Source organism: Sciurus carolinensis, chromosome 10 (genome assembly GCF_902686445.1).
Source record: "Sciurus carolinensis chromosome 10, mSciCar1.2, whole genome shotgun sequence".
Taxonomy (NCBI): Eukaryota; Metazoa; Chordata; class Mammalia; order Rodentia; family Sciuridae; genus Sciurus; species Sciurus carolinensis.
In genome coordinates this window covers 50,686,757-50,710,322 of record NC_062222.1, presented here as the reverse complement: position 1 = coordinate 50,710,322, position 23,566 = coordinate 50,686,757, and the positions used below count along the sequence as shown (strand labels likewise).

Here is a 23,566-nt window from a genome sequence, read left to right as displayed (position 1 = left end):
AAAAACAACCTCAAAAAAAATTTATGCAAGTCCCCTCACCATTTGCCTTTCTTCCTCTCAATGCTTGTTCCTGTCCTTTCTTCTTTCTGCATTTCTCCTCAGTTCAGGCATTTTCCCCTCTCTTATTTTTCCCCAACAAACTGCCTTTCCTGGAAGTTCATCTATTTTACAAGGAAAATATCTTAAAGAAATCAACCCTGACTCTGCATTTGTTTTCCTAGGGACCAAGACATAGAATAGGGTTGCAAACACCAAGGAATTGATTTCATTCAAGAGTAGTATGTGGAGAATAAGAAACCAAGAAGTTCCCAGGCTTCTGTGGGCATCTCCTCTGCTTCTTATGCCTTCTACCCTCAAAGGTCAATCCTTTTTTCTCAGAAATTTGAATCAGGGTTTGGCAAATATGTTTTTAGTAAATAATCGCTAAATGTTTGATTTTTAAAAGCAGAAGCATTACTTTGAGAACTCACAGTCAAAATTAAAAACAATCTGTTCTGTTGTCAAACTAATGCAAATTCTCACAGCCCAGACTCCAAGGGTTGCAGGTGAATGATCCTCATCAGAAGTTACACACAAGCTCCAATCTTCCTCCAGGCAGTAAACTACAACACAGTGTCCCAAGCGCACCTGAACACACCCAGAGGCACACATTAAACCCAGAAGCCGCAGGTTATGCTAATGTGTACTTCCCTTCCTCCTGGCCTCACCTTGATCACTTTTCTTCCCCCCCAACCCCCCAGCCCTTGCCCCAAACAATAGGATTTTTGTTTGCTTCAGTAGCATGTGACAGCATAGTCCCTGCTTTGCCTACTCTGTGCTGCAGGTCTCTCAGGTAACAGGTGGCAGCTTCCCCAGACGGATTCTAGGTATAAAAAAGAATGACCTCATAGGGGTGGAGCTCTGGGACTCCGTAGAGGTAGCAGTCACAGCCAGGTAACCCTGGAGGAAAGCCGTTTAGTTAGAAAGGGGCAGTTAAACTCCCCACTCCAGTAGCTTTCACCTTCACCCTGAAGCACCTTAGCAACCACGGTTGCCTGCAAACCGCTGAAGGTAGTCTTTGCCCCAGATGGATCCCAAAGAAGCCACTGGTAAAGAAAACATGGGCACCAAGAGGAAGAACCTGACTTTCTTGAGGCCCAGGATGTACATGCTGGAGAGACGGAAGACTGACACTGTGGTTGAGAACAGTGTTTCTGGGGACCACTCTGGTACTTTGCGGAGGAGCCAGTCTGACAGAACTGAATACAACCAGAAATTACAAGGTAACCGAAAAGAAATCAATTGTCCTAGGTTACTGCATTTCCAGCTCTGTTTTTGCTACTCTCCCATTTGCAAAGAGAACACTTAAGGCAGAAGAGAAAATTGAGTACTACTTTTCCTTCTCAAAAAATAAGAAATGCAAGTGAATGTGTCTCATAAATTATAGGGAAAATTCATTATGTGAATCAATAGTTAAAGAGCCAAATTTGAATTATTCTTATTATTTCTTTTTTTTTTTTTTGGTGTGTTTATGCGCATACCATTTTTTTCTTTTACTTCCCTTATCCTCTACCTTCCCTTTCCCACCCAACTTAAGAAGTGGGGAGCACCATAAAGCAAATGATTTAGAAACCTACAAAAGGTAGTTTATCTCAATAGGTAGATGTGGGATGTCACACCATGAGATCTATCTAGGTAATCGTACTGAACTGTGATTAAGATTATCTTAAATAGTAACATGAAACTACAATCATGTTTGTGAAAAGTAAATCATGTTATAGTCAGTGGGATGGTACACCAGAATTTGCTGACAATCACTTGGGTTATCATTCCCTTAGAATGAATTGAATAACGAACACTCAAATATGGTAAGAGATATTTAGCATGCTTATGCTGAAATGACTTTAGAGAAGATACTTCAGTTTATTTTGTGATGGTGGTAAGGTAATTTGACACAGCTATTATAACTTGTACCACTGTTTCAGTTCCTGAATTTCTATCTCTTTCCATCTGCCCTTTCTCCTAACGGTCATTTGCTCCAGTAAAACTTCATTTAATGTTGATAGTATGCCGTGTTTTAGGTCTCTGCTGCAGTTCCTGCTATGTGATCCTCCAGATCCTGCCTCTCTTGCTTTGAACACAATGTATGTTTGAACTCTCATCATCCTGTGGTGAGCTCTCATTCTGGACTCAAAAACTGTAATGCCATTAAAAAGACCAATGGAACATGCTTGCAGTTAGCAGACGACTTTTCTCAAAAATGAGCTTAGACAGTTATGCAAATCAATAAGCAAAATAAGTTAAATTCAATGCATTTAAATAAATCTTTAAAAATTATTACTACAAATTAATGGTTTAAAAAATTACACATGGTTTAGCATTAAACTGCACTGTCAGTCTTATTCTTAAATTTTGTATTTAATGAGGGAAGGATACTGTTTGATCTCTGAGTTTTATTTCTCTGAAGGCAATTTATCCATTGGAAAGAACACAAACTTTAAAGTCATACACATTTGCTTCCTAATCCTGGCTCTTCAATTTACTACAAGATTTTGAGTTAATTACTTAATATTCCTAAATCCCAATTTCCCTATTTGTAGATGTGAAACTAATGATACTTACTCCATATATAGTGGTGTTGGGAAAATAAAATTAGAAAATTACCTAAAACACCTATTATACTGACCAACACAAGTTATGTGCTCAATAAACAACAGTTATTTAAAATTTTAGGAATGAGGGTGTGCCCTGTATTAATCCAAATTCACATAACTTATTAATCTTTCTTTAATTCTTCTTTGTTCTTTGATAAAGAGACCACATACAGAAATTCAGGGAAAGTCCATTGCTTTATCCCTAATAACATTTTTTTTTGTCTGAGTTTTATTAATTTGGCATTGTTCTGGTTCAGATTTTACATTAGCAAAATAAAAATAGAAAGTATTTTTTGCTACTTGATTTTTGCTATTCTTTTCCCAAATTTACCTAAAAACACATCTATAGCCTCAAAATATGGTGGTTGTGTCTTTACAGGAGACCTCAGGCTTCTTAGATACTCTATTCGATTGGTGGATTTCTGTACTTTGTTGGGTTCTGTCTTTGAAGGTAGAAGAAAGATGCAGGATCTCACAGATGTTCCTAGAACTATTGCTTGAGAAAAATTACCAGGAAGAGCACATCAGAGCTATAAATTTGGTTGATAAATAGAATTCTTTAGGTGTAACTCAATAAAATCCAAGCTGAGATCTAGTATGTAATAGTTTTTAGAATCATTCTACTGTAACTGCTTTGGCAACACAAAGAGGAATTTTCTCATTAATGTTCAAAGCAATCCATTCTGCAGGTTTGCTCCCTGACCTGTACCATGCCCACTAACATGACCATGACTCCAGTATAACTTTAAGAAACTCTTTATTGTTGAAATGCCAAGGGCTTTTCTTCCATCTTTCTTGGAACTTGTAGCCCTCAAGGAGGCATTAAATAAAGACCTGGGCAGTTTAGGGCCCTTGGACTGTTGGCCCAAAGCCATTGTGTTTTCACAGTGTACTTTTGAAGACTGGAATTTCTAGTACCTCTACTGTCCTCAAATTACTCATCTGTGTGGGTACTTGAGTATTCACTGCTCTAATTCTCTCTAGAAGTGAGCTCTTTGGGTTCTGGATAATATAAGATCTTTCTTCAGTGTCTCAACCGATGCTACAGACTACCTGCTCACTTTCTGATATCACATTAGTAGTGTGAACCTTAAACTGCAATAATAACCTTACAAAATGGTGCCTTTGGTGAGAGCTCCTGAATTGGAACAATAGAACATGGCTGTAAAGAGGTTAAGCTAAAGCCTCTGTAGAAGATTGGCATCAAGGCGACAAAGTAATGCCACTTAAGTTTAAGTTGCACAGTGTCATAGCTCAATGCTAACTTCATGTTAGGTTTCTTCATCCCTTCAACAGATTCATTCAGTTCATTGGCATTTATTGCATACGTTATATGCTGTGTCTTGGAGATTATGATGGTGAGTGAAAACAGACTATGTGCCTGGAATCACAACTACAAAATGTTAAGAAAATGTTTACCTTTATTGCAAAGAGGCTTAGAGTCTAGCTGGGAAAGACAAGACAGGTAAACAAAAATGAAGTGAAGTGGCAAGATGGAAGTAGATGGGACCAGCAGATCCACAGGAGAGGAATGGCAGGAGAAGGTTGTTAGACCGTAAAGAGATGATGAGCTAGGGACGAGGAGAAGGTACAGAATGGGAAAAGAAGGGTATTTTAACTTCTTCACTGTAGTTAGTCTGAAATTACATTGCTTTTGTACTTATTGCCTGTTATTGACTCCTTCTGCATCCAATTTCTCTCAACCCCCTGCCCCCAAACTCCATGAAAGAGATGTATCTGTCTTGTTAATTGTCCTATCTTTGCACGTAATCATGCCAAGCACACAGTTGGTACTCAGTAACTGTTAAATAGAATGCATGAATTACTTGAATGATCTGTCCCAGGCTGGGAGCTGGTGTGAAGAAAGGAACCAGAGCCAGAAATACATACAAGAGCCCTTGTATGTATGTCTTTATGAGGACACATGTCTCCATCAGTAAAGGAAATTCATCAGCAAAAAGCATAGCTAAACATATCAGAGGTAGAAATATACATAACTTCCTATGTAATGAGTAATTCGTAGTGGAAGCCTCATTCCAGACTGCTTTCTAAAGCACACAATGATCATACCTCAGTTCGCTCCGCTTCTTCCATTAATTACAAAAGCTACGTCATCCTTCCAAGCTAGCCCAGCTCATCATCACTATTTTCCTGGGAGCCTTAGAGATTATCTAAATAGGGGAAATTTAGTGACTGAGTTGTTAAAAACTTAGAAAGGAGTTCGTATTTGATAATGCATGTTACCTCCACATTTGAAATGTGCATAATTTAAAGCTATACACAAGCATGTCTGTGCATATGCAGATAAAGATTATCTATAGTATGTAGATATAGGGATGGGGTGTTTGTGTATGTTTGTGTGTGTGTGTATGTATGTGTATACTTGAGACATTTCTGCAGTGATTAAACTTTTAATAAAAAAATTATTGATTAACATTCAGCAGTCTTTTTTGAAAACCCTAAAAGATTAAGATTATTGACATTATTTCCCAATATTGGTAATATGGACTGATTGTTTGTATCCCTTCTAAGTTTGTATATTGAAACCTAATCCCCAATATGATGGTATTTGGAAGTGGGGACTTTGGGAGGTATAAAGTAGAGTCCATATGAATGGGATTATTGCCCTTGTAAGAAATGATACAAGAGAGCTTGCTTGTCTCTACTATCTGCCGTGTGGGGTTATGGACATCTGCAAACCAGGATGCAGGTTCTCACCTGGAATGGATCTACTGGGACCTTGACTGTGGATTTCCCAGCATTAGAATGATAAAAAGGAAATGCATATTGTTTAAGCCACCCAGTCTATTCATTACAGCAATGACTTGTATCTTCTATGGTAGCACTGAGTTACCTTTGGTTACTTTTTTAGCCAATGCATTATTTTTGATAATTAAGCACCAAAAGAAATAATTAGAGCAAGTGGATTAAGTGCCATTATTGTTGCAGTAACACATGTCAAAAATCCTGTATTCAATTCATAGCAGGTCTGTGGTACCTTCTATTATTATTATTATTATTATTATTATTATTATCAATCATTTTATTCTCATTAAAAATTTGATTAGTTATCTTTATAGAATCATGATTTTCTTACTATATTGATAATAATGAATCACTCTATAGCATGAACTTTATACAAAATAAAATATTATGCAGTATGAGGACAAACAGCTCAACTAATAGGTTAGACTTGATAAAATTATGAGACCACATAATTTGTAATGAATGTAGACAATCTGTACATGAGCAGGAATTATTCACACTGAAAGATTTGATGTCTTTTGCTCCAGCCTTTGGAAGGGTAGGATGAAACAAGCTGTTGGGCTCTCGGTGCATATTTCTAACCCAGGGCTAACAGTCCTTTTTATTCCTGCCTATCCTTTGAGTATTGAGTGGCTCCTTCCCCTTAACCTACCTCCAAATAAGACCATTTAGTGAAATGAAGTACCTGAATCAGTAACGTAACACCAGTACAAATAGGTGTGTGTCACAGTTTGAAGGGTAAACCTCGATGAAAGTCAAAGCATTTTAAGAAGTTTACGTCTCACTCATGCATGAAAACTGAAGTGAAGCATGATCTTTTACTTTCCCTCTTGCAGCAAAGCCATCTCAATGTTTAGAAAAACCATGTGTGTTAAAATGTAAGCCCCAGAAATCACGACAAAATTATTCCTCTGTGTTTGACTGATGTGACTTTAGATTTAACTTCTGATGTTTTTATTTACAAAAGTTATGGGTTTATCAAAACATAAAATAAGAAATCAGGAGGTAGGGCAGACGGGAAACTAGTGGAAGGGAAGAAGAGAGGGAGAGAGAGAAAAGATTGGGTATGTGCCAAAAATGAATAGAAATGTACTTAAAATAGTAAATGTAGTTGGGAAAAAGATGGACGAGAGTCCAGCTAAGTTCATCTTTATTTCTGTTGATAAAGAAAATTTAAAAAGTCCTTTTGTTTATGGAATTACTTTATCCTAATGCCACAATTTGATTTCTTGGTGAAAGTAGGACTATGACAAAAATTGCTAAAATTGTAAGGAATTTCACACTTAGAACCAGCTAAGACTTGGCTTCAAGTATGCTTTAGAATACTTGAAGCCGCCTGGAGCCCCCTCCCAACCAGGTAGGTGAGACATCCTTGGGAACTACATTTTGGGGACTTCCATGATCACTTTTAGAGTATTTCTGAGATCATAGAATTTTCTATTCAACAAGCCTCAGTATTGGCTCTCTCAGCCTTCATGGTACTATTCCTATCCTATTCTCCTAAGGACAGATTTTGTTTGCAAGTGCGTGTATCTTTAGGTACACGATTGGTGACAGGGTGTCTCTGTAGCTTGATCCTGCTAGGACGTTCATACCAGTTCCCCTTTAGGTAACAGAACTGATAGAAGAAACAACAATATTATCATCCTCAGGACTGACTAGGGATGAGCAAGCTTCATGAAGCCCCGATGAATTTTGGCTTTAACTCTGAGGGAATCTGAGAAATCTATATTAGAATGTGGCTTCCGGATTGGTATCAAGGTGGATTTCTCAAGATAGAAGGACACGTCACATTTTATTTAATGGTTTGCCAGCTCAGTTTCTAACATAAATATGTGGGCATGGGTTGTCAGCCTTATTTAGTGCTCTTGCCCCAGGTCCCCAGGAGAGGCCTCTGTGAGTAGTTGGCCACATTCTATGTTCAGGATTTCGTCCATTTTCTGTACTAGATCCTGGAAAGGAAGAGGGAAGGAAGAGAGAGAAGGGATAAACTATTATCTATTACCTGGAAGGGACTGTGCTAGCCAGGAGCTTTCACAGTGTTTCTTAATCCTAACACCTTTTCAGTTCTGGTTTCATAGCTGGAAGAAGAAGAAAAAAGGATGGTATTGCTTGGATTTGAATTCAGGTGATTTAAACATTTGTGAAATAGAATGCATCCAATTAAGTGACTTGGTATTTTCTATGGATGGTTTACTAATAAGTCAAAACAATTGAGGGGGGGTTCAGTACAGGTTTTTAATGTGAGACATTCCTTTGCTATTATATTAAAGCTTGACCTGCTGTTTTATGCTTTGAAATATTCATTCTTTCCTTTGAATTATTGTGGCATACTCCTGCCACTGTTGCTGTTTAATAAATATGTTTGTTCTTTGTTTAATTATCAGGGAATAGAATTACAAAGTTAGGTTAAGCAAACCTGCCCTATGATCTTTATTTCCCATTCATTAAATATCTCAATATTCTTCTTTAATTTTATACCTGCTGTCATTTATTTTCATCTCACTAAAACTTAATATATATCTGGTAAACTGAAAGCCCTATTCTATAGCAAAGGTAGAAGGGAGGAGTACATTTGCAAATGAAAAGAATGGAATTATATACTGGAAACAAGCAGCTCTTTATATGGGTAGGTAATATTTCAATAGAATTCTATGAAGCCAACCTAAATTGTGAGTCATAACTTAAATGGAGCAGGAAAATAGCGTTATGATTAAGAGCTTTGTCCAAGGTTTTGAACAATTTCTTTCTTGATTAACCAATCTAGGAATAAGTGAATACTGCAGGATACCTGCACTGAGGTCTTTGATGAAGAATGAAATCTTGTACTGTGTGGCATGCAGCTGTTACTTAAAAGAGAAAACTTAAAGGTCATGTCATCTAGCTACTGGTCTAAGTATTTGAGTCATTGTAGCCCCTCACAGAAATTATCTTTCCTGAATGCTTCTTAATGTTATCTGCAATATCACTACAAAAAGCTGTTTCAGATTTCAACTCCTGTATTTGTTGTGAAATGGTTGATGAGGACATTGTTTACCTCTGAGCACCACCCAGATTTTATTCAAGGAAACTTTGGCTCCTCTTGAGAATCAGAACACATTCCCTCTCCAGATGAAAACAAGCAACTTACTATTTTTGGCAATCAAGAGTTTAGAGTTAAATTCATACCTGCTTCCTGGCCTTTGTATCTCCTCTTTTCTCTGCCTGAAAGTTTCTTCCCCCAGATCTCTGGGAGTACAGATTCTCATCACTGAGATGTCTGCTCACCTTCCTGCAGAATCCATCCCTGAGACCATCCCACCTAAGGGGCAAAAGAAGAAAATACCCTCCTAGATTCTGTAACTAGGGCCTACGAATTGTAGCAATAAGACATTAACAGGGGGAAAAGCATGCAAAATTTATGTGAGGATAGTATTTTTATGTAGTGTGAACTTTATAGAAAGAAGTGAAAATTCCAAAAAAGTAGTCAGACCTGGGTGTGTGTGAGGTGGTGGGTGGGGGGGGTAATGCACCATTTTAATAACAACAGAAAGCATAAATTGTGGAGATGTGAAAAAGCAAAGAACAAAAGTTTTGGGCTGGGGAAGTAAATTGTGAGAAAGTGATTACAAACTATATGGGGGAAGCCAAAGGAAGATAAGGGTTATTTTAGTAAGGTTTGTTTGTACAAACTCATCTTGTCAGTCCCATCTCCAGTGGTAGGTATTTCTCCTCTCCCTGATTCAGGGATGTCACTTTTCTGAAAGTCAGAAATTTATGCCCTGCTTTTAGGTATAAAGAAGAGGGCAGAGAATCCTTTCTGCACCTACTCAAGTGCATTCAGCTCAAAATAATCAATATGCCAAAGTGGCACATTCAAGGGCATATGTTCAGATCACCCTTTAGTGGCCTTCACTGATTATTGTATGAAATTACATTATTCTATTTTGGGCACTATTTTACATTTAAGTATAAGTTTTACAGAGGTTCACTGGGTTCCAAGATCAATGTGTTTTGGACCAACATGCATTTTCTGTTGTTCTAACCTCAGTGTTTAGTAATACCTGCTTTGTGATGTTTTTAAAGAATGGACTGATTTTGACAGACTTTTAAACAATACTTCAAAACCTCAAGATACCCTTAAAATCTACCAGTATGTTCATTTGCAATCTTGAAATAAACAATGACCTGGTATTTTCCAGGAGCTATGACTTTTATGCTTTTCAACAAAATATTTTATGTGCATGTAAATTAGAAAGATATGCAATTGCACCCAGTGAAGTTTATACTTCATAGAATTACTATAATACTCCACTCTACAAATACAATAGTGATTATCTGAGCTATGTAGTTTTTGAAAACTGCTCGTCTGCAAATATCTGAATGAGGGTGTTTGATGGAAAACTGGGTCAGAGTGTCAAACTACATTGCTTTTATGCCAAATATTCCTCAAATTTTCATTTTCTCTAGCAGTAGCAAATTTATCCCAAAGAAGGGTAAATACACTCCAGGGTTTTTTCAAGAACATCCATGGTGAGAAAAAAATGTTAATTTTTAATCTTACCCTTTGTGTATACTTTATAAACGCTATACACATATTGGAGGTGAACACTCAAAACAGTTTAACTGACACACTATAAAAATTATGGATGAAATTCTGACACTTATTACAACAGATAAATATGAAGACTTTAGGCTAAGACAAATAAAGCAGATGTAGAAGGACAAGAATTGTGTGATTCCACCTGCTAAGACAAATAAAGCAGATGTAGAAGGACAAGAATTGTGTGATTCCACCTCTACAAGGTGAGTCAATCCCATTCAGACAGAAAATGGGAGGGTAGTTGTGAGGGGCAAGGAGAAGGAGCATAAAGGGGAGTTATTGCTTAATGGGTACAGGTTTTCAATTTAGAAAGATGAAAAAGTTCTGAAGATGGATGATGGTAATGATTACACAACAATGCAAATGTACTTATACATAGTTAACATGCTAAATTTTATGTCATGTATATTTTACCAAAAATAATAATTTAATGAGAAGTGGAAAAAGCTTGGTGATCCTATACATTAAAATTGAAGATAAGGCTTCACTCAATCTGACTCTTCTTTTGGTTCACATTTCTGACCCTAGGACATTTTACTTTCTGAGTTTTCACACCCAAAGTATATTCATGTCTTACAACCATGCTACATTTCTTCTATTTAGTATTTACCTGACAATGTCTTCTTCATTTGACTGAACTTCTAGCTGGCAGAACATTTGCTTATTCAGTGCATAGGAGAAGGCTGGCACCTCCTCAATCATTAGGTTTGTTGAGTGAATGAGTAAATGAATGAGTGCATAAACAATGGATGTAAGAGCTGTGTGCAGTAAAAAGCTTGGTGGGTAAAGGAGGCCCCCATGGCTGGTTTATCTTGACTGAGTCCTGACTACTTCATCACTGGCACCAGAAGCATAGCTTCTAGTGTGAATCTAACTTAGTGGATGGAATTATCCATTTTTATCATGTCTCGAATTTTTCTTCTCTATATTATGTTTTTATAATTCTGCCATTATTAGCAAAGGCAGACAAAAATCATGTCTACCATGTCCTAGAAGACAGAGTCAGGTTATCCCTCTGAACATTATATCAAATTTTATAACCAGACAGGAGTGAAGAAATTAATAATTATTTTCTGAGATAATCAAAGATTCTAAATCGAATAACTTTTCTCCTTTTTGTTCTCTTTTCCTTTTTTTTTTTTTTTTTTTTTTTTTTTTTTTGTGGTGCTGGGGATTGAACCCAGGGCCTTGTTCTTGCAAGGCAAGCACTCTACCGACAGAGCTATCTCCCCAGCCCCTCTTTTCCTTTTTTATTGTTAAAAATTTGTACATCTAAAAATAAAAATAATATATTCAAAAATAAATATTCTCCTTTCAAATATTCAAGTCTGAATTGCTTGTTAATGCCACACATTTAGGATTGACTTTATGTTACAATGGTACTACTGTTTTTAAAATATTCAAAACTTGATTAATATTTTTATAATATTACAATTATAAATTCATAGTGTGTTTTTGCTCTCTTACTCTATTTGTGCATAGAAGGGAAATATCAAATTAAGATGTAAAATTAGATTTCTTTTAGTGAAGGAATACTCAGAAAAAAGTCAATACTCTGAGAAAAGTCAAGATTCATTACCTTCCAGTTGCAAGCAAAATTTTTTATGTATTTTGTTTTATTTATTTTTATTTTTGGTATGAGGGATTGACCCAGAGGTGCTTAACCACTGAGCTACATCCATGGTTCTTTTATTATTTTTTTTTTTTTTTTATTTTGAGACAGGGTCTCACTAAGTTGCTCAATGCCTCGCTAAGTTGCTGAGGCTGGCTTTGAATTTGTGATTCTGCTGCCTCAGCCTTCCCAGCTGCTGGGATTGTTATGGGGTGCAACTTAAGAACAGACCGATCACCACTGAGAAGTCCAAATTTGAGAGTCTTTATTAAGCTGGCTGGCTGTCTCACACAATACCCCAAAAAATGGCTATTGGGAGAACAGCCCCAACCACAGGGTTGTAGGGGTTCTTATACCAAAAATCACATTAATCATAAGTGTCTAGTGCTATGATTCGAAATTACACATTAACATCATCAGATCATCGACAGAGGGGGACGTGGGTCAAAATGACCCTTACCTAGGTACAAACTAAAGAATGGTTACTAACATCCACACAATCACTGTTCACATGGTACATTGTTTAGGAGCAATAGGGATCAAAAGAGAGCAATGTTTCTTTACATAGGAATTATCATTCTGTATTGTTAAACATGTCACACTAAGTAACTGATGATGGGCACAGAGGTGGGGTGTTCCCATGGGAGAAGCTTATTTCCTACATAACATGGAGTCTCAGAGCAAAATGGAGTCTGTTTACTCATTTCCCTTAGAGTCTGGCCTATAACATTCTCATGAAGCCAGATCTGTCAGCCCATCACAGGATTACAGGTGTGTGCCCCTGCACCCTGCTGTATTTTATTTTTTATATGTAGAGTATGTTCAGCATGTAAATGTATTTAAACTTTTATTTCAGTAAATCATTAGTAAGATTTGGGGATGGGAAAAGCTTATCAGGAAAACTCAAATCCTATAATTCAATTATTTTCTTTTCTGTTCTTTGTGCTATATGTTCTCATAAAGACATATAAATTAAAAGCAACAAATATTTCATACTAAAACACTCAAGTTGTACCATATTCCACCACATAATTGTTACAGATTTTATGCCAAATTTTTTTTTCAAAAAGTGGGCATAACCATCATATGAAGCTTTTTTTTTTAAAGAAATTTGTGCCTGTTTTACTTAAAAATCATTTATTACTTACCTGTCTTTGGTTTGAGATTAGGAAGCACAGAATACTTGTGAATATATTCTCATGCAGTATCAACATCTACACAGTGAAATGTGTAATATTGATTTTCCCAAGTTTATATATTGGGTTCAATTCCTGATAACCTTTTAGGCCCTCGGATTACATCCTGTGTGGTAAAAACATCTTAATAGAATCACTGTGTACACTATGTTCATATCTATAATACACTTATGTATACTATATACATATATATTGATTTATGGATCATTGTTTTGTAGATGGTGTTTGGAACCTGTGACCAACAATAATTGATTAATTGGAATTAGAGGCATCTGTTTCAATTAGTTGAGGGGGAAACCAACTCTGTTTCTCTTATGTCTAAAATGTAAAACCATGGAGAATGAAGGGATGAAGGGCTGGAGATTAAGTTCAGTGGTAGTGTTTGTCTAGCATGTGCGATTCCTAGGTTTGATTTCCAGTACCATGCAAACACTAAAAGAAAAAAGAAGTATTATGTCTTCTATGTCTAAACCAGCATAAAGTTTTTGCCAAAAAAGGGGAAAAGAAAAGCAATGATACTCACACTTATCCAATTCATTTTTACTTTAAATTCATGCATGATTGGGGGTGCGTGTGGAAGATGTTGGTATGAGCCTTGACTTCCATACCATGACTTTCTTCTCTGTAAGATCCTGCTCAAAATTCATCTTGTTAAGGAGACCTTCCCTGACTTCACTCTACATAGCAACAACCATGTCCACCACCTGCTATATTTTCCTTCATAGTACCGTATTGCTATCTGGTGTGCCAATATAGTTCTTCATTAATCTCCCTGCCCCCCCATCATTTAAAGATGTTTCCAAAGAGTTTCTCTTTTTCTTTGCTGTATTGATTAGCATCTAGAACAAAATTTCTCAACACTGGCACTACTTTTTATTTTGAGCTAGATATTTCTCTTGCAGGGTGCAGTCCTCTGCATTATAGGGTATTAATTGCATTGGAGGATACTAAATCTATTGGCTGCTGATAGCTTTCTGTCCCCTTCCCTGGTTATAAACAACCATGACTCCAAATATTACCAATTATATCCTGGTAGGGGGAGGTCTAGAGGAGTGAAATAGCCAAGTTAAGAATCACTGATCTAGTATCTGCATATCAGAGAAAAAATTTGGCCTTTGTTTTGTGGGGGAATTGGCTTATATTCTCCAACTCTATTCATTTACTGGTAAATGCCATAATTTCATTCTTCTTTTTCTCTAATATGTAGATGCTAATTCGCAATAAGGGGGGTGGCTAGGGAAGGATAGAGGTACTTTGGATTAGACAGAGAGGAGTGAAGGGAGGGGAGTGGGTATAGGGTAGGAAGGTTAGTAGAATGAATCAGACATTACTATCCTATGTGCATATATGATTACACGACCTATGTAATTACATTATGTACAACCAGAAGAATGAGAGGTTATATTCTATTTATGTATGATATGTCAAAATGCATTCTACTGTTATGTATAACTAATTAGAACAACAACAAAAAGAATCACTGATGTAGAACAATGTCTTGCAGAATGAGAACTCAATAGATATTTTATAAATGAACAAATGAATAAAATCAATATGTCTCATTCAGCCAAAATTTTACATTTTCAACAATTGAATAATTACAACAGAAAAATTGAACATAGGGAAGACTTTACCAAGTTAAGTTCCCAGTAATTGCAGGGCTTGGAATCTGTTCTTTTCCACTTATCTACTCTCACTTAGAACTTTAAATAAAGATGTTTCTAGAAAGTACCTATTTGTTTAGTTTCTCATTTTTCTGGCTGTGCTATGCTGATCACTGTTGGAACCTGTAAATTCAAACCAATACCTCTTAAATATTTTTGAAGCCAGGTAAGCTTTGTTGAATTCCTTTTTGAAATCCACTTCTACACTTTCCACAGTAATTAGCAGTCAGAGGAAATAAATCACATGTATTTCAAATGAGGATAAAATATTTCCCTGCCCCAATGTTTGAGCTTTCAAATTCAGAGCAGTGGAGGGTCTGCTCCTCCACATTTTCACTTAATACCTCACTGGCTTCTCTCCAAAACCTGCCTGACATGCAATTATTTTCAACCTATTTCACAGAAGGCCTGCTCCATTCATCTTTCTGTGGGTCAGATTTCTACTGAAACTGATAAAAAGATTTTACTGTGTGAAACTTATGTCAGTAGGGTTCAATTTAATGCTAAGCCAAGGATTTTTGGGTTTATGGGGGCAGATATAAATGCAGCATGGGACGAAAGAATATTTATAATCACGTCTGGGGGTCTGGTAACAATCCATCTGGAATAAAACTGTAGATTGAATTCTAGGTGGGTGTTTGGACTTCAAGGGTAGAAAGGGACTAGACTGATGGGTGTAGGCTGGGAATGATGATCAGAGGATCTGAACTCAATTTCAAGCTCTGTGACTTAAAAAGACTTACTCTCTTGAAATTAACTTTTCTAAACAAAGGGAAATGGTTAGAACTTATCACTTAGCTTCTCAATCTATTTATGTTAGTCAGCTTTTCATCATTATGACCGAAGTATCCCACAAGAACAAATTGGAGGAGGAAAAGATTTTTGGCTCAGAGTTTCAGAGGTTCAGGGCCTGGTTGGTGGGTTCCATCCCTCTGGACCTGAAATGAGATGGAGCATCATGGAGAAAGGGCATGGCGGAGGCGTGCGGGTCTATTCATGGCAGTCAGGAAGCAGAGAAAGGAAGGGGAAGGTTCTGTGGGGAAGATGAAACTTCCCAGGACTCATCTCCATGGTCCACCTCCTCCAGCCACATGCTACCTGCCTACAGTTATCCCCCCGTCAGTCCATTCAAACTAGAGTGACTGACTAGGTCACAGCTCTGACAATCAAATCATTTCATCTCTGTAGCTTTTGGGGGACACCTCGTATCCAAAAGTTGGCACCATTCTTTTCTCATTGTTCCCTATTTGTTTAAATGGAACCACTATCCAGCTAACCAACTCAGGAATCTGATAATCAGCTTCGACTTTTCATCCCCTTTACCTCTTATACTGATTACAGGCTCAGGCCAATTTTACTCCTAAATTCCTCTTGAATTGTTCATTTCTCTTCAACTTCTTGGCAGCTAGACTAAGCATAACAGCTTTCTTCTCTCCTCTAGACTGTTCAGGTGAATGTCCACTGCTGCCTCCCTGGCTCCAGGCTGGCTCTTCACATTCCCTCATGAATACCAGCCTGCAGAGGCCAAAGAGATTTTTAATTTTTTTCAAGGTCTTGCTATATTTATTGCCAAGGCTGGGCTTTTTAAAAAAGAGTTGGTTCTTAGTTATACATGATAACAGAATCCATTTTGATAAAATTATATAAACATGGAATATATCTTTTTTTAAAATTTTTAAATTTTTTATTTTATTTGTTCTAATTAGTAGTACATGACAGTAGAATGCATTTATACATTTTGATAGATCCTACATAGAGTGTAATCTCATTCTTCTAATTATACATATTGCAGGATCACATCAGTCATGCAGTCATACATGTACATAAGGTAATAATGTCTGTTTTACTCTATCACTCCTTCCCCTATACCCCTTCCCTTCCCTTCACTCCCCTCTACCTAATATAAAATAACCCTGTTCTTCCCTCTTCCCCAGCCCTTTTTTGTGATTTAGCATCCATATGTCAGAGAAAACATTCAGCCTTTGGTTTTTTGGTTTGGCTTATTTCACTTAGCATAATATTCTCTAATTCCATCCATTTACCAGCAAATGCCAATATTCCATTTTTTATATATAGATATATCTGTCTATCTATACATATCACATTTTCTTTACCCATTCAAGTACAACTGATTTGATCAGGATTGTTGTGACACAACTCATTCTTAGAAAATATACTATTTTATGATTAAGAGAAGTGCATAGACATCAGTACATGTCTTAGAGAAAGGAAAATACTGAATTATGCTGTGACTTAAATAATCTATCCTTACTTGTACATTATACATTTCTTGACAGTAAAAACTATTGTTTTATTCACCACTATATGCAAAACACAGAAATTAGTACCATCTCAAATTCAATACAAAAATTTAAAAATTGGTATGAAATTAGATATAAGGTTTCTTTAATTCCCAAAAGTAGGGAATTCATAAAATTGTTTAAATTCTGGCATTCATTGATTCTTATTTAATTATGAACATATTTTCATCGTGATAAAATTATAAATTAGTTAAGTGCAAGTTACTTTTGTTATATTACCCTTCTGTTCAACAGTCAAATGATTGTGCAAGTTGCCCAATAAATAAATGTTGCTTGGTGTATGTATTTCTACCTTGTCTGTTGTTGAAGGAATGGGGAAGAGAGTGAGGGCACATGACATAAAGCAAGACATTATGCAAAACCCTACGCTTGTTACACGAAATCACTAGTTCCAACTCTATTAAGAGCTAAGCAATATTTCAATATAGTCATGAAAATTAAAATACATTATTATTTATTGATAATCATTAACAAATAATATCAGGTGAGGACCTTAATCTAAATAAATAAGGACTTAGAATTTTTAAAGTAATAATAAGTTGTGTACTTTAGCAGAACATGGCAATTTTATTCATCTTCTTGCTCTTTAAACTTTCTTGAGATGCACATTTTCAGTGAATTCTCAGAACCTTATTTGCATTGGCTATTTAGCTTTGGAATAAATGGGAGAGAATCAGATTTTTTAAATTCAGGCATTATTATATTATATCAAACGACATGCAAAGTCTATATGCCCAACTCATTTGAATTCAATCTGAGTAATAACAGTGCACATTAGGCCTGGTATTGAACTGACTTTGTAGTAGTCCACACTGTTTGTGCTTTTTTTTCCAGTCAAGGAGGGTAATTTCCGGATGGACACTCAATCTCCCTTCCTGCCCTTAGAACATTTCCAAAGGGGGGGTGGGTAGGGAAGAGTTAGAAGCAGGTGCAGCCATTTAGAACAAGAGAATAATAGCAAGTAAATCATGGTCATAAAAACAAGTGACATATTTTGAAAGGTTCCTGGGTTAAAAGATTTTCATGCTTTATCTCAACTCTCACAGACTCCTACCAGTAAGTAGTGGTTTAAATGCAGATTTAGAAACCAGACAAACTCAGGTTTGAATCCTGGCCCCAACACTTACAGTGGTGAGACCCTGGGGAAATTATTAATGTTTCAACATTTGCATGTAAAAAAGGAAGGGAATAAATATATAATCTCTCTTGTAGAGCTTTTATGAGGCAGAGTTAATGCGTTTTGAACTTGTATTTAGCATGTACTGAGTACTTAAAAATGTTAGCCTTTATTTCATTGCTATAACTCTTTTTCATATTCCTCTTCTCCAGATAAAGTAAGTTAGTGGCAGCAAATGGCTTGGTTAAGGTCACACAGCAGAAGGTAACATTGCCAGAAACGAACTCTATGTCTCCTAGTCTAGCAAATTCCATTACATGAAACACAATGTACATGATGGCAACATTATAGGTCAGGTCAAAGTGAGAAAGCCTGGTCTTCAGAGCTAAGCATATTTGGTTTGAATCCCAAATTTCTGCATGTTCTATGAATCACTGGGTAAGTTCTACTTCATTCACTGTGTTCAATTTCTTCATCTCTGAAATTTGCTTAATATCCCATTTTTAGGGTTCTGAGAAAGATCATAGATAATGCATATTTACAAAATTGGTGTATAACATACTCGAAAATGCTTGCTCTTATCAGATGCTTTCACAATTTGTTATGATCAGTATAATTTCAGTAATAATGTATAATGCTTTTTTTACTATTAAATATTTTAATATATGTCTATAAGCTAAATGTGGTATACACATGCAATGGAATATTATTTGGCCTTAAAAAACAGGGAAATTATGACTTGTGCTGCAACATAGATGAACCTTGAGAATATTATGCTATGTGAAATAAACCAGGCATAAAACAACAAACACTATATGATTCCACTACAATGAGGTATGTAGAGTATTCAGATTTGTAGAGATGAATAATGGTGGTTAACAAGGACTGAGGAAAAGGTAGAAATGGGGAATTGTTTAATGGATGGAGTTTTAGTTTCAGAGGATTAAAAAGTTCTGGAGGTATAAGGTGGTAATTGTTACCCAACAATGGAATGTGCTTAATGCTTTAAACTACACCCTTAAAAACAATTAACACAGTAAATTTTATATCATGCATATTTTTCTATAATGAAAAAGATGGGGAAAAGGAATATAACTTTCTATTAGAGGAAAAAAGTATGGTTGAAATCATTGAAATGATAGTCTTAGAGTCAGCTCATGCTTCTTTAGTAATATTTTTGATGTTTTATGTTGAACTCCACCAAGGAGTCACTTTAGTCTCTAAGTTTTATAAGAATGAGAAGGTGTGCATGACTATTCTTACCCATAACATATGTTCCTATTAGAATTGGCAGGTGAGTATTAATCAACATAGATATCAGTCTAATAATACTGTCAGAGGAGAAATAATATTGTTGTGACACCAATAGAACATTTTTATTATACACATTACCTTGAAATAACATTTTTTTTTTGCCAGGAAATTCGATGCAGCCTAAACACCGTGCATGACAGAAAGAAGCCAAGCTTAAGTACATCAGTCATGTGTGTGGCACATGATGTGCAGTTGAGCGGCTGTCAGATACCAGGATATAATTAACTATGAAGGTCATTCCATTGCGAGTATAATATTTGGAACAAAGATGTATTCAGTTATGCAGTTTACTCTATACTTCAACTCTTCATTTTTATAAGCCTTCTTCTCTATGTGATTTTTAAAACTCCCACAAGGTCTTTTTTTTTTTTTTTTAAGAAGATCTAATTTATTTAAATTGCCTGCATTCCAAACCCACCTCTAAACCATTTTGAATTTTAAAATATAATTTCTGACACAAACTTTTTTCTTCCTCTTCTTTTTCAATTACTATAATAAATATTAAATGGGGGTAGGATTAATATACTCAGAAGGCCTTATATGTTTCTATTTGCATCTGCTTCACAGTCTCATTACATGATTTTTCCCTTAATAATAATTGTGGTACAATTCATAAAACAATATTTATTATCTTAACCATTTTTAAGTGTATAGTACAATGGTATTAAATGGTATTAAATATATTTGTAATATTGTGCAACACAGAGTGAAATCTATACCCATTAATAACTCTCTAGTCCCCCCTTCTCTCAGCCCCTGGCAACTACCATTCTATTTTCTGCCTCTATGATTTTGATGGTTCTAAGAACCTCATATAAGTGGGTCACATGTAGTTGCCTTTGGTACCTGCTTATTTCACTAAGCATAATATCCTCAAGGTTCAACCTTATTCTAACATATGTCAAAATTTCCTTACAAGATTCAATAATATTCCATTTATTTATATATCATGTTTGCTTATCCATTCTTTCTATTGGTGGATATTATTGAGTCATGCTGCGATGGGTATGAGTGTATACATATCTCTTGGAGACTCCACTTTTAACTTACTAGGGTATGTACTCAGATGTGGAATTTCTGTATTATATGATAATTTTATTTTTAATTTTTGAGGAACCACCATACTATTTTGCACAGTGACTGTCATTTTAAATTTCTACTAATAGTGCACAAGGGTTCCAATTTTTCCACATTCTTGACAGTACCTTTTTATAGTAGTCAGCTTACTGGAAGTGAAATGATATCTCATTTGATTTCTATTTCCCTCATGAGTGATATTGGGAAGCTTTCCATACGTTATTGGCCACTTGTATATCTTTGGATAAATGTCTATTCAAGTGCTTTGACCATTTTTGAAACAAATTATTTTTATTGTCTTTTAGAAGCTCCTTTCATGTTCTAGATATTAATCCCTTGTCAGATATAAGATTTGCAAATATTATTCCCAAGTCATGATTGCCTTTCTACTCTACTGATTGTGTCTTTTGATGCACAAATTTAAAATTTTTTCATATAGTTCAATTTGTCTACTTGTTGTTATTGGTTTGCGGTCTGAGCCTTTAGTATCATATCCAAGATGTTGTGAAACTTTTTTGCCCTGTGTTTTCTTCTAAGAGTTTTATAGGTATAGCTCTTTGATCCATTCTGAGTTAAATTTTGTACATGGTATTAAGTAAGGGTTCAACTTTGTTCTTTTGCATGTGAATATCCACTTCTCCCCGTACTCATTGAAAAAAATATCCTCTATCCATGGAATGGTCTCAATCTCTTTGTAAAAATAATCGTACAACATATGAGATGGTTGACCAAATATAAGAGGAATTATTTTTGGTTCTCTATTTAATTCCTTTTATATTTATATGTCTGTCTTTATATCAGAATCATAATGTTTTATTTCTATTTGTCTCTAAGTATTTTATAATTTCTCCTGCTATATCTCCTTTGATTCATTGGTTAAGAATTTCTTGTTTAATTTCCACTATTTTGCAAACTTCCAATTTTACTTCTGTTATTGATTTCTAACTTCATTCATCCCATTGTAGTTGGAAAAGTTACTTTGTATGATTTCCGTATTTTTAAGCTTGTTGAGACTTAATTTGTGGTCTTACATGTAATCTGCCCTGAAAGTTGTCTCCTATGTACTGGAGGAGATTGTGTATGCCGCTGTTGTTGGGTGGAGCATTCTTTATATGACCATCAAGACCTAGCTGACTTATTGTGTTGTTTAAGTCATCCATTTCCTTATGTATCTTCTATGTGGTTGTTCTATCCATTATTGATAGATAATTCTCCTTTACTGGAGAATTGTCTATTTATCTCTTCAGTTCTCATTTTTGTTCCAACCATCACTGTATCAGTTATTGATGACCTGCTAAGGGGTTCTTAAATGTTAAAATTGTTATATCTTGCTGTACTGACTTTTTGCTAATATACAAGGTTCTCTTTTTGGTCTCTGGTAATATTTTAAGATCTAAAATGTACTTTTGTCTGATATTAGTGTAGTCATTCATGCTCTCTTTTGGTTATTACTTTCATCTTTTCACTTTTAATCTATTTGTCTCTGCATCTAAAGCAAGTCTCTTATAGATACTATATAGTTGAATCATTTTTTAAAAAATTCTTTTAATTTTTTTTAGTTGACAATGGACCTTTAATTAATTAACTATTAACTAATTAGTTAATTAATTTATCTGAGGTGCTGAAGATCAAACCCAGAACCTCACACATGCCAGGCAAGCACTGGACCAGAGCCACAACTCCAGTCCGTGGATCATGTTTTTAAATACGTGCTCTATATCTATGTTTTCTGATTGGAGAGTTTAATCCATTTACATTTAAAGTAATTACTGTAAAAAGTGACTTGCTTCTTTTATTCAGGTCTTTGTTTTCTATGTGCCTTATAGCTTTTCTTGTTCCAAATTTTCTGCATTACTGTCTTCTTTCTTTTATGTTTAATTAATTAATTTATTTATTTTTGGTCACCTAATTTCTTTTCTCATTTCCTTTTGAGTATTTTATAGTGATTTTCTTTGTGGTTACCATAGGAAGTACATTTAAAAAATTGTAAAGTAATAGCATTCTAAATTCAATTTCTACCAGTTTAACTTCAATAACATATAAAACTCTGCTCTTTTAATAGTTCTGTTTCAATTCTTTTAGGAATTGATATCATAAAACTATATGCATTTCATACCCAAAAGCAAACTAATAACTCTTTGAAACAGATTTTTCTTAAATTACATAGAAAACAAAATGTGGAATTACAAACCAAAGTTACAATAATAATAGCTTTCACATTCATTTTTAAATGAACTCATGTTAGATTTTCATCACTGTGACCCAAAACCTCACAAGAATTACTTAAAGGAGGAAAAGTTAATTTTGCTCATGATTTCACAGGTTCAAAACATGGTGGGCCAACTCCATTGATCTGGGCAGAAAGTGATGCAGAACATGATGGCAGAAAGACATGTCAAAGGAGAGATTCTTGGCTTATGGTGACCCAGAAGCAGAGAGAGGGGAAAGGACCACAAGGAAAATGAACCCTTCCATGGCACACCCCCAGTGACCCAGCTCTGCTAGCCATAAGTCATCTGCCTATAGTTACCACCCAGTCAGTCCATTCAAACTAGGAGAGACTGATTAGGTGACAGTTCTCAATCCAATCATTTCACCTCAGACCATTCCTGAATTAACACAGATTTGGGGATACCTCATAACCAAACCATAATAATACTGCTTCTTATGTTCATTGTTTTCCAGTGCTGTAAGATTTTTAGATTTCATTTTTGTTTGTGAGCAACCTTTACTATGGTAATATTTTCTGAGATTATGAGGGTAGCTACTCAAGTTCTCTTATACTTAGAAATAGTGGTCTTTTGCCCTAAATTATAAATAACAAGAGTCAAGATCAAATCTTGTTCTCATATAGTTTGCAACATGTTATTCCAATGTCTCCTAGCATCTGATGGTACACATAAAAAGTTTAATTCAAGTCCTAGCATTATCCCAATTTTTTTCAGGATGCTTATAAGAGTTTCTCTTAATTCTTGCAATTCAGAAATTTATCCATAATATGGTTCAGTAACTCTTCTTTTTTTAAGACATTGTGTGGTTGACCTTATGGCCAAAATAATGAAATATTTCATGACTAGAAAAACTTTTTGATTTATTTATTTTGCATTAACTTATGTATTTCTTTCCACCTATTCATGTGTCCTTTTTCATGGACAATGCTCCATATGCTTTATCTTTCCCTCTTCATTTCTATCTTATTTTCTATTTGAAACTATTTGCCCTCTGTATTAGTCAGGGTTCTCTAGAGGAACAGAATCAACAGGAGATATGATTATAAAAGGGAA

General features: G+C 35.4%; 1 protein-coding gene across 1 annotated transcript in view; it reads left to right on the top strand.

Annotated features, from left to right (window-relative positions):
• Positions 1-933: 933 nt before the first annotated feature.
• The window catches only part of Arhgef38 (Rho guanine nucleotide exchange factor 38), a 173,446-nt gene continuing 150,813 nt past the window's right edge, over positions 934-23,566 (top strand). Inside the window, exon 1 of the mRNA XM_047567348.1 lies at positions 934-1,262. Within this exon, the coding sequence (XP_047423304.1) occupies positions 1,067-1,262 (196 nt within the window). The 5' untranslated portion in view covers positions 934-1,066. The remainder of the gene's footprint in view (positions 1,263-23,566) is intronic.